At 47.5% G+C, this 12,670-nt stretch overlaps 1 protein-coding gene across 2 annotated transcripts in view; it reads right to left on the reverse strand.

The window, feature by feature from the left end:
- CROT (Carnitine O-octanoyltransferase) overlaps window positions 1–12,670 on the reverse strand; it is a 148,314-nt gene that overhangs the window by 43,436 nt on the left and 92,208 nt on the right. For both annotated transcript variants that reach the window (XM_075682590.1, XM_075682591.1), the window contains exon 4: window positions 12,400–12,578. In XM_075682590.1, the coding sequence (XP_075538705.1) occupies window positions 12,400–12,578 (179 nt within the window). The remainder of the gene's footprint in view (window positions 1–12,399; window positions 12,579–12,670) is intronic.

Here is a 12,670-nt window from a genome sequence, read left to right on the forward strand (position 1 = left end):
ATGAAGTCGCAGTTCAAGGTGAAATTCGCATATAATGCGCACCCCCACTTCAATGATAATCTTTCTGAAATTTGAGTGGAGGTTGTGCACGCAAAAATACGGTATTAAGTTTCTCACACGTGATCTTAACACATCCACCCCAACTGACATTCAAGCTTATGCCCATTCTATCGCCCAAATATTAAGGACAAGTAAATGGGCGTACTCTAGAATCAATCCGCCTTGCGTGAGCGATGGACTAGATGGACAGCTCACAAATGTACAAAGCTCAATGATTCGTGGCGGTCCACAGAGTTGGTGAATGACTAGCGATAATACGCCTTTGACACAAGTTATTACAAAGCAGAGAACATTTTACATTCCGTGCCCTTGTGCCCGGCAAGAACAAATCTGCTGCAAGTGGGCATACCGCGAGCGATTAGGCAGAAAATAAACAATCATATAGTGACCGCAGCAAGGAATTATTAGGTTACTGAGTAAGAAACATGACAAAAGCCACTACTTCAAAGTGAGTGGCAAGTAAAGAACGAAGAGCAAGAGACACTGATCCTGGTTTAATTCAGAAGTGAAAAGTTTTGGCAGTTTCGAATACAACTGCAGCCGCACTTTTAGTAAAAGCACCATACATGCTGCTCACACCGTTGGTACAAGGTGTAATGAGCTTTGAAAGCACTTGTATGTTTTTTGAAACTGTTGCCAAAGCTCCGTGTCGTCCGCCCAGTGACCGTCTACGATATCCACAAAAAAAAAGTTTGCTGAGCCCCACTGGGGTCATGCACATGCATCCTAAACACAGAGGCAGCTATGACAATGCATGAATGCGTCACCACGTGATGAAACATGGCAGCGCCCACAGGATTACGCGGCTCGGTTGCACTATGTTGCACGTAAGCTTGTAGACACAATTGTAGACACAATAGGCCCTCGAAAGCATCAAGTGGAAGAGGAGCGTAAGAGTACAAGGGCTCTGCAGAGGCTACTGAGGTACGTGATGCGTACCGAAGCTGCGAGGCAGGAGGAGAAGCGAAGGGTCAATGAGATTCACACGGCCTTGGAGCGTGAGCAAGAGAAGCGACTTGCGGCCAAAGACCAGCGACACGCCAGGTAACGGTTGCTGAACAGGCCACCTAGACCAAGCAGAACCACTTGGAGGACCGCCAGTTGCGGGATGCAGACATGTACTTGCGAAATCACTTTGTCGAAGATGAATTTGGTGCAGCGTATAGATTCTGCGACTCCCTCTGGTTGCAATTATACATCGGCAGGGTGTCGCAGCCCATGCATGTGGCGGTCCTTGAGTTCGTTCGGGCTTTGCACAACATGCAGGGTTGAAATGCTTGACACTGACTTAGGTAATCACAGAGGCTGGTTTCTGTCATTTTCATTGCGACAGCAAATATATGGACACTCCAGGTGCATTTCTACTGTTGCTGTGATGTTCCATATAAAGTCGAAGTGCAATAACATTGTGGCCGCGAGGGTAAGCTGACAATGGTGGTTCGATCTCATGCGCACATGGGAGGACGGCTGGGAGAAACGTGCCGTCTTTTGCATCTTTTCTGGCTTACCAAACGTCTTCTCATGGTGAGAGTAGCTTTTCTGGTACTGTGTAAGGGTCAGTTACAACCACAGCTCAAAAGCAATTTCTTTTTATTGTCCCTTTAATCCGGGGTCCTTTATTACGGTGTACTTCAATATGAGATCGCAATATTGGTACATAAAACTACACGAATTATTTTTGTTGCAATAACAATTATATGGACACTCCAGGTGAAGTTCCACTGCACCATCGTCGCCGGTGTGATGTTCCATATAAAGTCCAAGTGCGATAACATCGCGGCCGCGCACCCTGTGCTTTAGGTGTGAGTGAAAGTTTGTGAGGGTGAGCTGAGAAGGATGGTGGCTTGATGCAGTGGTGTCTTCTCATGCTCGCAAGGCTGGTGCATGCCGTCTTCTCACGTGCGCAAGGGGGGGGCGAGAGGAGATGTGTGCATGCTAGAAGGGAAAGGAAGGAGGATCTCCTCTTCTACTCTAGCTGCAATGGCCGAGCGCAGCCGTGCATATCCTATTTTTGAGGCAATCTGCACTGGGTAGACCGCCGGATATAGCTGATCGCTCATGTGCGTTGTGTTCTCGAGCAGCTAGTTATTTTAAGTGAGAAGCAGCATGAAGGGGAATTTGCTCGCCGCTGCTGCCGCTCTTAATCATACCAGCATTCTAAAAGAAAGCAAGTGTCCGTGGTCATCGAGTGAGATGTGTTCGTGTCTGTTTACCTGTGCTGACGTGACAACGCGCTCATTAATTTAGTTAGTAAGTGAATGCCTACAGCAGTTTATGCAGCTCATTAAACAACTAACCTTACTTTGTGTAGCTGCCTAATAAGTTGCTGTCACAATCAAAGCTTTGCCTTTCAGGCAAAAAAGTGACTTATTTATTCATTTCGTAGCTGCCTAACACAAAAAACAAGCTGCATCTGAGTGAGATAAGTGTGACTTGCAATCCTAGCGCGATTTAGTGTTGGATTTGATTTAGCAAAATGCGGAAGATCGTATAAATGCCTACAAACTGGCAAAGGAGGCAGCCGTCAGGGTTTTGGCGTGTGTTCCCTTCCAGACCCTCTGTCGGCCTCCATATTTTGTCACAGGCCCGTAATCCTGGAGGTCACACTGTTACTATTACCAGAATTCAAAAGAAAGAAAGAAAAACCCCTGCACACAGCCTGCTGTATCACAATGCATCGAATACCCTTAGTGGGTTCACGCACAGTTATTCGAAAACAGAAAGTTGCAGTTTTTTTCGGAAGGCAAATCATTGATAGTAACATAGCAAAATATTAAATAATACATGAACTTCACTGTTCTTTAAGTTGTACAAATTGCGGTAAACATTAGCGAACTAAACAAGTATGGTGTCGCATGTACAGAGACAAAGGTGAACAGATCTCACTCGATGGTCCGAGAGCAATCTTTGTAACAACGATGGCGTGGTGAGGAACAATAACAGCGAGGGGTGGGCGTGCTTGTCCTAAAGTGAATATTTCATGCTTCCGCTCGTTTCACCATTTGGACTCTACCGCATCTCGAAAACTTATAATAATGCGACCTCCAGCAACAGGCTTGTGGGTAGACAGGGCACATGAAATCAGTAGCCATCTTGCTCTCCCTTGCACACTCGCTCTTCGCCCTGGCTATGTGGGGCTGCGGAGCCCTGGCACCTGTTCGGCCGCAGCGGGCAGCCACAGTTGGGCCAAAGAACACCTATAAGGCTGAGCTAGAGGAGACCCGCGCTCTTGTGGGGCACAGCAGGCTCGATCACGTGACCTCCAAGATTTCCCATGCGCAACAAGCCACCACCTTTCATGGCACACCGTAGCGCTTGTTCTTGCACCCTCACAGCGCAGGGGCCACTCATTCTTCTTGCTAGAGACAGTGACAGCAAAAAGGCGCCTGGAGTATCAGTATATTTTCTATCGCAATAAGAAATAATAATAAAAAGCTTTCTTTTCTTTCTTGTGGCAAACAGTGTATATCCTCTCGCAAGATCAAGAATTGCACGGCACTAATGACCACTGCTGACCTTGGGATTTACAGTCAACCTGGAACCCATTACACTATTCGGTTGATCGACTGAGTGCTTGGCTTCCATGTCGATTAGGCTTAATGCCCCGAAGCCAACGTGGTGCACAGCATGAGTGTTTGCACCAATGCGCGTCTGTGTACATGTTTTTCCGGGGGACTTTCCCTCAATATCAGGCCATGCTCATGTCCCTTCCAAAACGTTTCACGACTAATCTGCTAAGGCAGGGTGCATGCATTGTCGTGCCGTGAAAAAGGCAGATTGTGCTACTACAGCAGCTTTGTCACTTCTGGCAAAAGCTGCACACACACACGCACGCACGCAACATCAGCTTTTGAGGAGTGGGCAGGTATCTGAGGCTACTGCCTGCAATACGTAGCCCGAGAAGGCGCACACCTGGTCGCCCTGGCAGCATGCAATTTAAATGTTGTTGAAATGGTTTGGACAAACTTTGTAGATGCTTAGGATACAGCCGCAGTAAAACATTAGCTCCACAATTTAAACGAAGCTTCTGACATTAAGAGAGCTATGGATGATTACAAGCCACCCTTCTTCCTAGCCATGCTTTTCATCAATTGGTTCACCGCATGATCGGGGCCAAGCACCGCCTTCACAGGCTCTGCGTCATGATGCGACATCATGTCTACTTCTGGTTGTCTTGGTGCCAGCACGCAAAGCCTCTCCAACCTCTCTGCTAGCTGCCTAGCCATAGATCACCCGTGAGAGCTATCTGAGCAGCATGCGTTGCGAGCGTTCTGTCGCAGCGCCGAGCGAGTCCGGTATTCCAGTAACCACAGGTGAGCTAGGCGTTTTGAAGGATGGGTGGAGGGGTAAACTAAAGCCCCTCCATACTACTACCACTGTGATGAAGGGGCTTTAGCGTAAACATGAGTGCCCTGAGCAGCCTACACAGTGCAGCCAGCTGGTGGCACAGATCTCAGACAGACAAACACAAAAGATAATATGGCAGCAACAAGCTGCATTCTACTTTGCTGCTGGTGCAAATTTTTGGCAGAAGTGTAATCCAGAACACATCTTTTTAAATGTTTAAAATATCTTGTACTTGGTTACAGCAATAGTAATATTTTGTTTGGCTGATTAAGCTCTGCGCCACCAGGTGCAGGCTGCTCACGTTTATGCTAAAGCCCATTTGCATTTTGGTTCAAGGTTGCACGTTCACTCATTCGATAAACTGCCTAGACCCCTTGTGCTTATCCGAATACAGTAAAACCGCATTACACTGTACCCGCTTAAACAGTAGTTTCATTTTAAAGTTGTAAAGTCAAATCCCCAACTAAGCAGCCATTAAACAAAGCATTTTGCATCCAAATAAACCATACCAGCTTATTGCGTACGTATCGGTTAACATGTAGCGTTTTCACTTTTCGTGTCGCACAATCACAGCAGTGCATCGTCTCCATCGAATGGCTTGACAGAACAAGCCTCAAAGATCAGAACAACGGCCTCCAAGTGCCCTGTGTTTTTGCGCATGAAGCCACATCAACATCATTTTGGTGCCGTGCCACAGAGCATGCCAGAAAGCGTTTTGTAGTCATGCAAGCTAAGACTTGCATCATACGAAAGCTCAGGTAACGAGCACTGAGTGCTCAGCATAGAAGAAAAATTGGACATCGTTTGTGCTGTCGAACATGGCACAAAGAAGTTGGCGCCGGCACGCAACCTAGGATCCACCGTTGACTATGGTGTGTGGCATTTGGAATGCAAAGAAGTTGCTTGGAAGCACTGCCGCGACTGCGAAGAGATGTCGGCTACAAGGTTCTTTTTTTCCATCGTTGCCTCTGTCGTTGTGGAAGTGTCGCCTAACGACAGCGATGAGGATGACACGAAAAGCAACAGCATGGGTGATTCAGGCCTGATAGTGATAGAAGCTGCACATTACGTCGTCCTCATGAATGCAATTGTAACAACGAGAACGGCACCTCACAATGAAAAAGGCAACCTGCGACTTTTTCAGCACTATTGCGCCCATGTACGGAGAATATGCAACACCAACGAGCAATTTGCCATGCGAGTGTTTGCTGAGAAGAGGGGTTTGGCTGAATAAGCTAGCTCGCAGCTTCAGTAAGTTTGAGGCCGCCGTCGTCACTGCTAGGCCGCCATGGCATCAAACGAAAACAACAGACTTTTGTCGTGCGGAGTGAATAAATACTGCCTATTTTTGACCATTCGTCGCACGCTCTCAGAGTTCCGTTTATGTCAGGCAAGTGGGTGATCTCATGTATTTCGGTTAAGCAGTACTATCGTTTAGTACACACTTTTTCCGAGGTCTGGCCAACTACGTTTTAACGAGGTTTCACTGTACATGACACGCTAAATCTCTCTGTTGTTGGAGTAATCCTCTGGCATAAAATGACGGCCGCAAATGCATAAATGCTGGTGCTTATCGGATACCGACAGCCTGATGTGCAGCAGCCCCCCCGCTCGGATGTTGCCTTGCAGAAGGACACAATGTCACAGCTTGACATGTCGTTGATGGCAGGATTTGCAGTCTACAACGTAACAAGGGCGACCCATCATGCTCGTGAAATGAAAGCTCGAGACTAACACACTGACTGCACAGCTCGTACCAACACGGAGAACATCGTAACACAAGCAGATGACACTTGCTGCATGCCGGAAGTGCTTGGCTGTAGTGATAAAGTGTCGTTGCATGTACTCTTTCTGTTATGTTACTTTTTTTATAGAAACAAATTAACCAACACTCTAACTATTATGAAGAACATTTGTTCACTATAAAGTTGGAAAAATTATCGATGACGCGTCCTGGGTAGCCCAATGTATAGCTTGCACAATTGACGTCAATTGGGTTAACTACGTCAATCCGCCTCTTTCATTTTCCTGTGCTGCCCTCTGCCGCATGCCAAAACGTTTTGGAACGGTCCCGGGGCTTTCGCCGGTTGATCTGTGTACCTGCACCCACGTTGAGTGCATGTCGGTTGTGTGTTTAGTGAATTGCAAGTCATTATTAATGGCTTCTTAGGGACAGCCTGTCGTTCTTGAAGCCATGTAGCACTCACTAACTACTGGGTGAGCAGGCCTGAGTGCGCAGTTCTGCAAACAGTGCGGCCGATAATAGCATGCTGAGTTCAGTTTGGCGGCACGGCTGCCTTGGAATTTGTCACTGATTTGTGCACTTGGTCATCACTTTTTGTATTCTTTTTACACATTGTTTAGACGTTTCGCACATTCAAAAAGTTTTCAAGCGCAGCCTTCTGCGTCGTACTTATTAAAGCGGTGCACTTGTTTACGTCGACATATATAGCCGCAGGTCGTTGTTATTGTCAACTAGTGTGGAAAAGGTCCGTCGCTGAAATGAAATAATGTCAAAATATAGCAAAACATGCATATCTGCGCATATGTGCCATGTTGTTACACCCTGAAACGAGTCAATATGAGCGGCTGAACCACTTAAACAATGGCAACTGTGATCCAGCTACATACATTACGGGCTGTTAATTAACTCATTCTCGCTTTTCTTCAAGTTAACTTTAACAGGTTTAGCGTGTCATAGAGCATTATTAGAGAAAATTGTGCTCGCATAAGTGCTCATTTGTAGGCCATGTTGTTCTCTCACAAAAACGCGTAGATGCCATCGCTCACACAGCGTTGGTATAAATGAGCGAGGTGGTTATTTATGCTGCTGTATGCCGAATACACCGTCTCTTGTTTGCCGCTTGACGCAGAGGCGAACAGTGCATCTCTAAAATTGAGAAATGTGTCAGCAAAGCAACACGTACAGGCCCACCCATATACGTAGCGAATGTGGTCGACAGCCTACAGGTACGGTGACGTACAGATGTTGGCACAGTGCTGTGTCGCCGCTTACCGCTTACTGTGTACGCACCGCGCTAAGTGAAGTTAAGCTGATTTCAAATCGCTAAGGCCAGAATTGAACTATAAAAGCAGTTTCGTTCGACCTAACTGCTTACATTTCAGTTCAGGTCCACCGGTTGAGAGTGCACGAACTCGACGGCGCCAGGTTAAACTTCGCTGAACAGGATCGACATTGGCGGCGAGGAGTTACGGAGTCGCCATCTATCGGAAGCGCCTCGCTGGCGTAGTATGAGGGATCACGTGGCGCGCTCCTCATAGGTTTTGCTGTCAGCACTCACTGAAAACACCACGCGCGAGCTCTCCCGGACATTTCTGTAAGTACTTTCGAAACGAGAGAAGTTTCTTACTGTCTAAATAATAATCTTGGGCAAACTGAAAGCACACAATCGTTTACAGACGCTATCTCTTTACCGAATACGTACAGTGAACGCCACTGCGCGCAGTCGCCGCGATGGAGTCTCCCGAACCGGCTCCTTGCGTGAAAGGTAGGTAAACGCTGAGAGCTAACTATGTGAAATATGTTCTTATAGTGTTTGTATAACTAAATGGAGCGTAATAGAATGAAGCCTCAATGCAGCGATCGCACAGATTCGCAGCGACCGTCTGCGCGTCTGCATGCATGTCCGCGCACTGTTTCGCTTTCTCCGCGCGCGCATTTTCGCACCGTGCCATGAGCTTTAGGCCGCAGAATATGAGCATTTGACAGTATACAAGCAACCATTGTTGCGTGGGCGCTATCAGAGCTGTTCAAAAATAATTTCATTGTAGAGACTTCGACGCCTACGGGGACTGTGATGTGCCGTCGCGACGATTCAATCTTTTTTTCTACTAAATTCTTTGACCTTTCAATACTATTTCTCGAGTTGCGTCGCACTGTATGTTTATCGGTGTTCTCAGCGTGCAATTCCCCGCTGCTCCTTTTTTGTAATCCATTGCATTAATTCATAACACAAACATCGACCATATGCCATGCTTTTTTTAAATGTGCTTCTTACCGCTGCCTTTCCACTCCACTGAACTTGCCAGTATCTATAGCATCGACAAGTTCATAGACCAAACCGTCATGACATTAGTCGGGCAGCGGACTCGGGCGAGCGTCTCAGTGCGCGTTTTCAGAACATCGCAGACCGGGCGCTGTAGCAGAAATCTTCCTCGCGTCTGTGCTTGCTGCATACCCGAGTTGAAGCCGATGACTGTTTGCCGGTTTTATGTTTCGCGAGCCAAGCTTCACACAGCTTCTTGTCCTGCGGACGTGTGAATAACGCTGATACCGTGCTCCGTCGCGTGCGTCCGGCATTGCGGCACCGAGCAGTAGCCTACCATGTTGTGCGCCTTCAAAGGCAGCAAGTACCTATTGTAGTGCTTTCAAGCGTTGTAAAGGAGACACATGAAGCGGGAAAATCTCGCCACTAAATGAGGACCGCAGCATACGAGGGAATTTAAACTCTCGTTTTCAGCTCGCTTCGGTGCGCCCGAAGCAGCCGACGCGGCCGCTATGTCCACGTGATCCCTCCTAGCACGTCACGCCGACGGTGGCGCCAGCTTTTCCAGTGGTGGAGCTCGAGGCCAATTGGCTCAAACTTTGTGGGCACGGCTTGAAAGGGTTAAAGCTTGTGCATTTCAATTTGGTAGGCGTGCTTGACTCATTTTGAGCACGATGAATTATATATACAAGCAAAGACGCTGTCGATATTGTGTTGTCGGTTCGACGACCAATCGCGTGGCGTTCTGTTTTACAATGGACGGCATGCTGATTTTGCCTGTGCTTTCGACAGGAAAGCCTGTCACAGTACAACTCACGCTCGTCGGTTGCGTCGTTGTCGACCTGGTATGATAAAAGGCTTCAGTGACGCACAAATGTCGGTCAATCGGAGTGAGCGTCTTGTCGGTCCTCGTATCGACCCAGTGTTGCCGGGCCTTACGAATATGTGCAGTCAGGAACGCACTGCCACCACCAACGAGTGAGGACCACGCTCCGAAAAGACTGTCAGCAACGTGATGTACTTAAGTGTCGCCCAAGTGTAATGCACGGATTTTTCGTTAAATTAGCGAGCCATTCATGAAAGGCAGCAACTACCTGGCTCACGGTGCAGTCCGGACAACTTGGACGGTGCCCTGGCCTCTCTCTTTTAAAGTAGAGTTGCGGTATTACGCTACGCAAGTTTTTGATACAGCACCGACGTCGCAGTAGCGTTTCAACGCGATACACGGCGCGAGTGTTTGCAGCAGCGTGCGTCCGCAGGCTTTTTTTTTTTTTCAGGGTACTTCCTGGCGCGCGCGGCTACGCACGTGACCCTTCCAAAACATTTTGCGACTAATCCGCTAGGGCAGGGCGCATGCGCCGTCGCGCCATAAAAGAGGCGGATTGCAAGGGGGCAGCTGGACACTCTGGGGAGCCGCACCATTGCAACTGGTAGCAATGCACATTTTTAGAATCTTAGAACAGATTACATTCTTTATGCAGAGTGCTTAAATACATCGCTTAATGATCAGAAGGACCTACCCTAACGACTCAGTATCTTTGTACAAAATCGTTATGATCGTTTCAGGGTACCTTTAAGCAAATGAAGTGAAATGAGGTTGACAAGAAAGAAGAGCAGCACGAGTGCTTTCTTTTTAAGTGCTTAGACCATTAGACCAAACATACATCAAACGTGTGGTAGCACAGAGGAGCACGCTACCACAATGGTGAAATTAAATTCCGAGCTTTTACGTGCAAAAACCATGTAATAATTATGAGGCATGCCGCAGTGGCAGCTCCGTATTAATTTTGACTATCTATAGTTCTTTAGGGTGCACCCACTGCACGGTATACAGGCACTTTTGCATTTTGCTCCCATCAAAATGCGGCCGCAGTGGCCAGGATTTGATCTCAAGCCTTCGGACTTAGCAGCACAATGCCAAAGCCACTTCACAACGGCGGGTGCCAGTTAAATTACGCTGCACATCTGCTGCCGTGGCAATGGGAGGCGCTGGTTAACATACCAACAACTATGTCCGGGCTGTTTACCAAGTTGACATTTTCAAGTTCCCCGAGTTTTCCAGGATTTCCCTGAGTGACACAGAACTTTATATTACGTCAAGACAAGCTGACACCATGTCACCCGATGCTGTCATTCTTAAGTAAGCATATTAAAAATAAGAAAAACTAGTTAATACAGCTTGAATAGTAAGGAGTAGTGTTTATTTTATTCAAAATAGAAAACTGAAGGTAGGGGATAGTAAAATGCACAGCAAATAAGATATATTTGAAAAAGAAAAATTATAAAGCTCTATGTAAATTGAGTTGAACATTTTCAAATACGAATAAAAAGCTGCATACAGAAGCAAATATTTTTGAAAATAGCTATTTTTATAAGGTGATAGCAAGCTCATTGATCCCGAACTTTTTCACAAGTGACATTTTCTCAGCAGTTGGAAAGTCAACCTCAACTGTCCTCACATACTCTTAGGCCACGCACAATGCCTCTGTTTTGTGTTTCACTGCTTTCAAGACTTTATTTTGGTTTAGATGAGGGTCACCTGCACCTTTGCATCAGCCAACACTTTTCTTTTTGAGCTCAAGCTCCTTCAAAGAAGAGGCGGCACAGTTCCTTTCCCGATTATTCCTCAATGTAACGGTCATTTCTGTTCTTGTCCTCGTTCCACCGCATGTTCGTCCCAGGGACCATTTGAAGCATCCTCTTCATCAATTATACAGTCAACGTACGATTTTTCGTACTCCCTAGAAGCCACGAAAACATCCGAAAAATCAAATCGGGCAGACCGAAAATTTGAAAGATTGTCTTTTTACTGCCCTTAAGTGCTCAAATCCTCACAGGCACGTCCGAAAAAGCTCTGAAGGCCTGTCAGTACACTTATTAGGCATATCGGTGCTCGTACTGTGACAGCAGACGGTGCGTGCAAGCGTGTAACATTATGGAATACGTGCTGTGTCCCGTGACAATAGCCACTTCCCACGCTTAAGCTTCGCCCCAATACTTCACGTACGCTTCACCGCGTAACATTACTGTGCTGAGGCGAAGCTGCCTTTCGGGAACCGGCATTATGCCACGCGTCATGCTTTCTAAGCTTCGAAGCCAATCGCGAGGATTACAGAGGCGGAATCGGTGCCATTACTGACAGCGGCGAATTCTTTCAATGAAAATCACGGCACCGAACTGCAAGAACCTTAATAGTAGATGTCGAAGCAGCTAAGCCTGGCGTTGTCACAATGGTGGCTACGGCTGCCAGCGGATCTGCGTGCGAGGGCGCTGGTTCGAGGCGGCGAGGTAATCAAAACGGTAGTGTTGGCTTTAATTAATGCCGTTTCGGACCTGCGATCATGGAAAAACGTACAGAAAATCGGAGAGCGAAGGGATCTTGCGTCTGAAATTACAGACGTTCTTATACAATGACTCTATGGGCCACGTGGTGGTGCCGCGAAATCGTCCGCATTATCGAGCATTTCACAAAAATCGGGCGTCCGGAAAATCGGTCGTTGACTGTACACTGGCAACTCCTCCAGCCGACGACACGGCGTCAAAGACGATTCGTTACGATCCCTCTCTTTTACTCGAGCCAGAAGTAGGGCGATTTCGTCCCCTTTAAATAAAATGACAGCTAATTTTCCCCGATTCAAGCACAAATTCCCTGAGTTTTCCCTTACTATCCAAAATCCCTGAGAATTCCCAGTTTTCCCGGTTGGTAGACACCCTGAATTGTCTGGAGTGCACGTGCACACACGCACGCACGAACACAACTCACACAAATACAATAAAGCAGGCGGGGGACAGCCGCCGGTACCATTATGGGCACCAGTACCATCGCACGCGGTTTGCGAAGGTTGCCGGTTGGGCTCCCACCGGCGGCGAGCTGTCTTTTATCACACTTTTTTTTCCTTTTCTGTATTATTCCTGCATTCCAATTCATACACATAAAACCGTTAGCTACCCACGTGCTTTCCTTATGTTAGCATGCATTACTCACTGCCTGAGGAGTGCCCAGAAGTCGAGGTAGTAGGTGATGTTCCGCGCCGCCCAGAGGCTGCGGCCGCCCTGGAACTGGAAGGCGTCTTCGAAGAGCGCGAACGTGCCGGCCATGTGCGAGTTCGGCAGCAGAGGCTGCCGCTGGGACAGGTACGCCATGTCCTCCCACCACTTCTCCAGCTGCAGTGGAGAGTGACATTGCAGTAAACAGGATAGGCTGGAGAAGAGATGATCATTACCGTATTTACTCGCATAATGATCTCACTTTTCTG

Source organism: Dermacentor variabilis, chromosome 2, assembly GCF_050947875.1.
Source record: "Dermacentor variabilis isolate Ectoservices chromosome 2, ASM5094787v1, whole genome shotgun sequence".
Lineage (NCBI taxonomy): Eukaryota > Metazoa > Arthropoda > Arachnida > Ixodida > Ixodidae > Dermacentor > Dermacentor variabilis.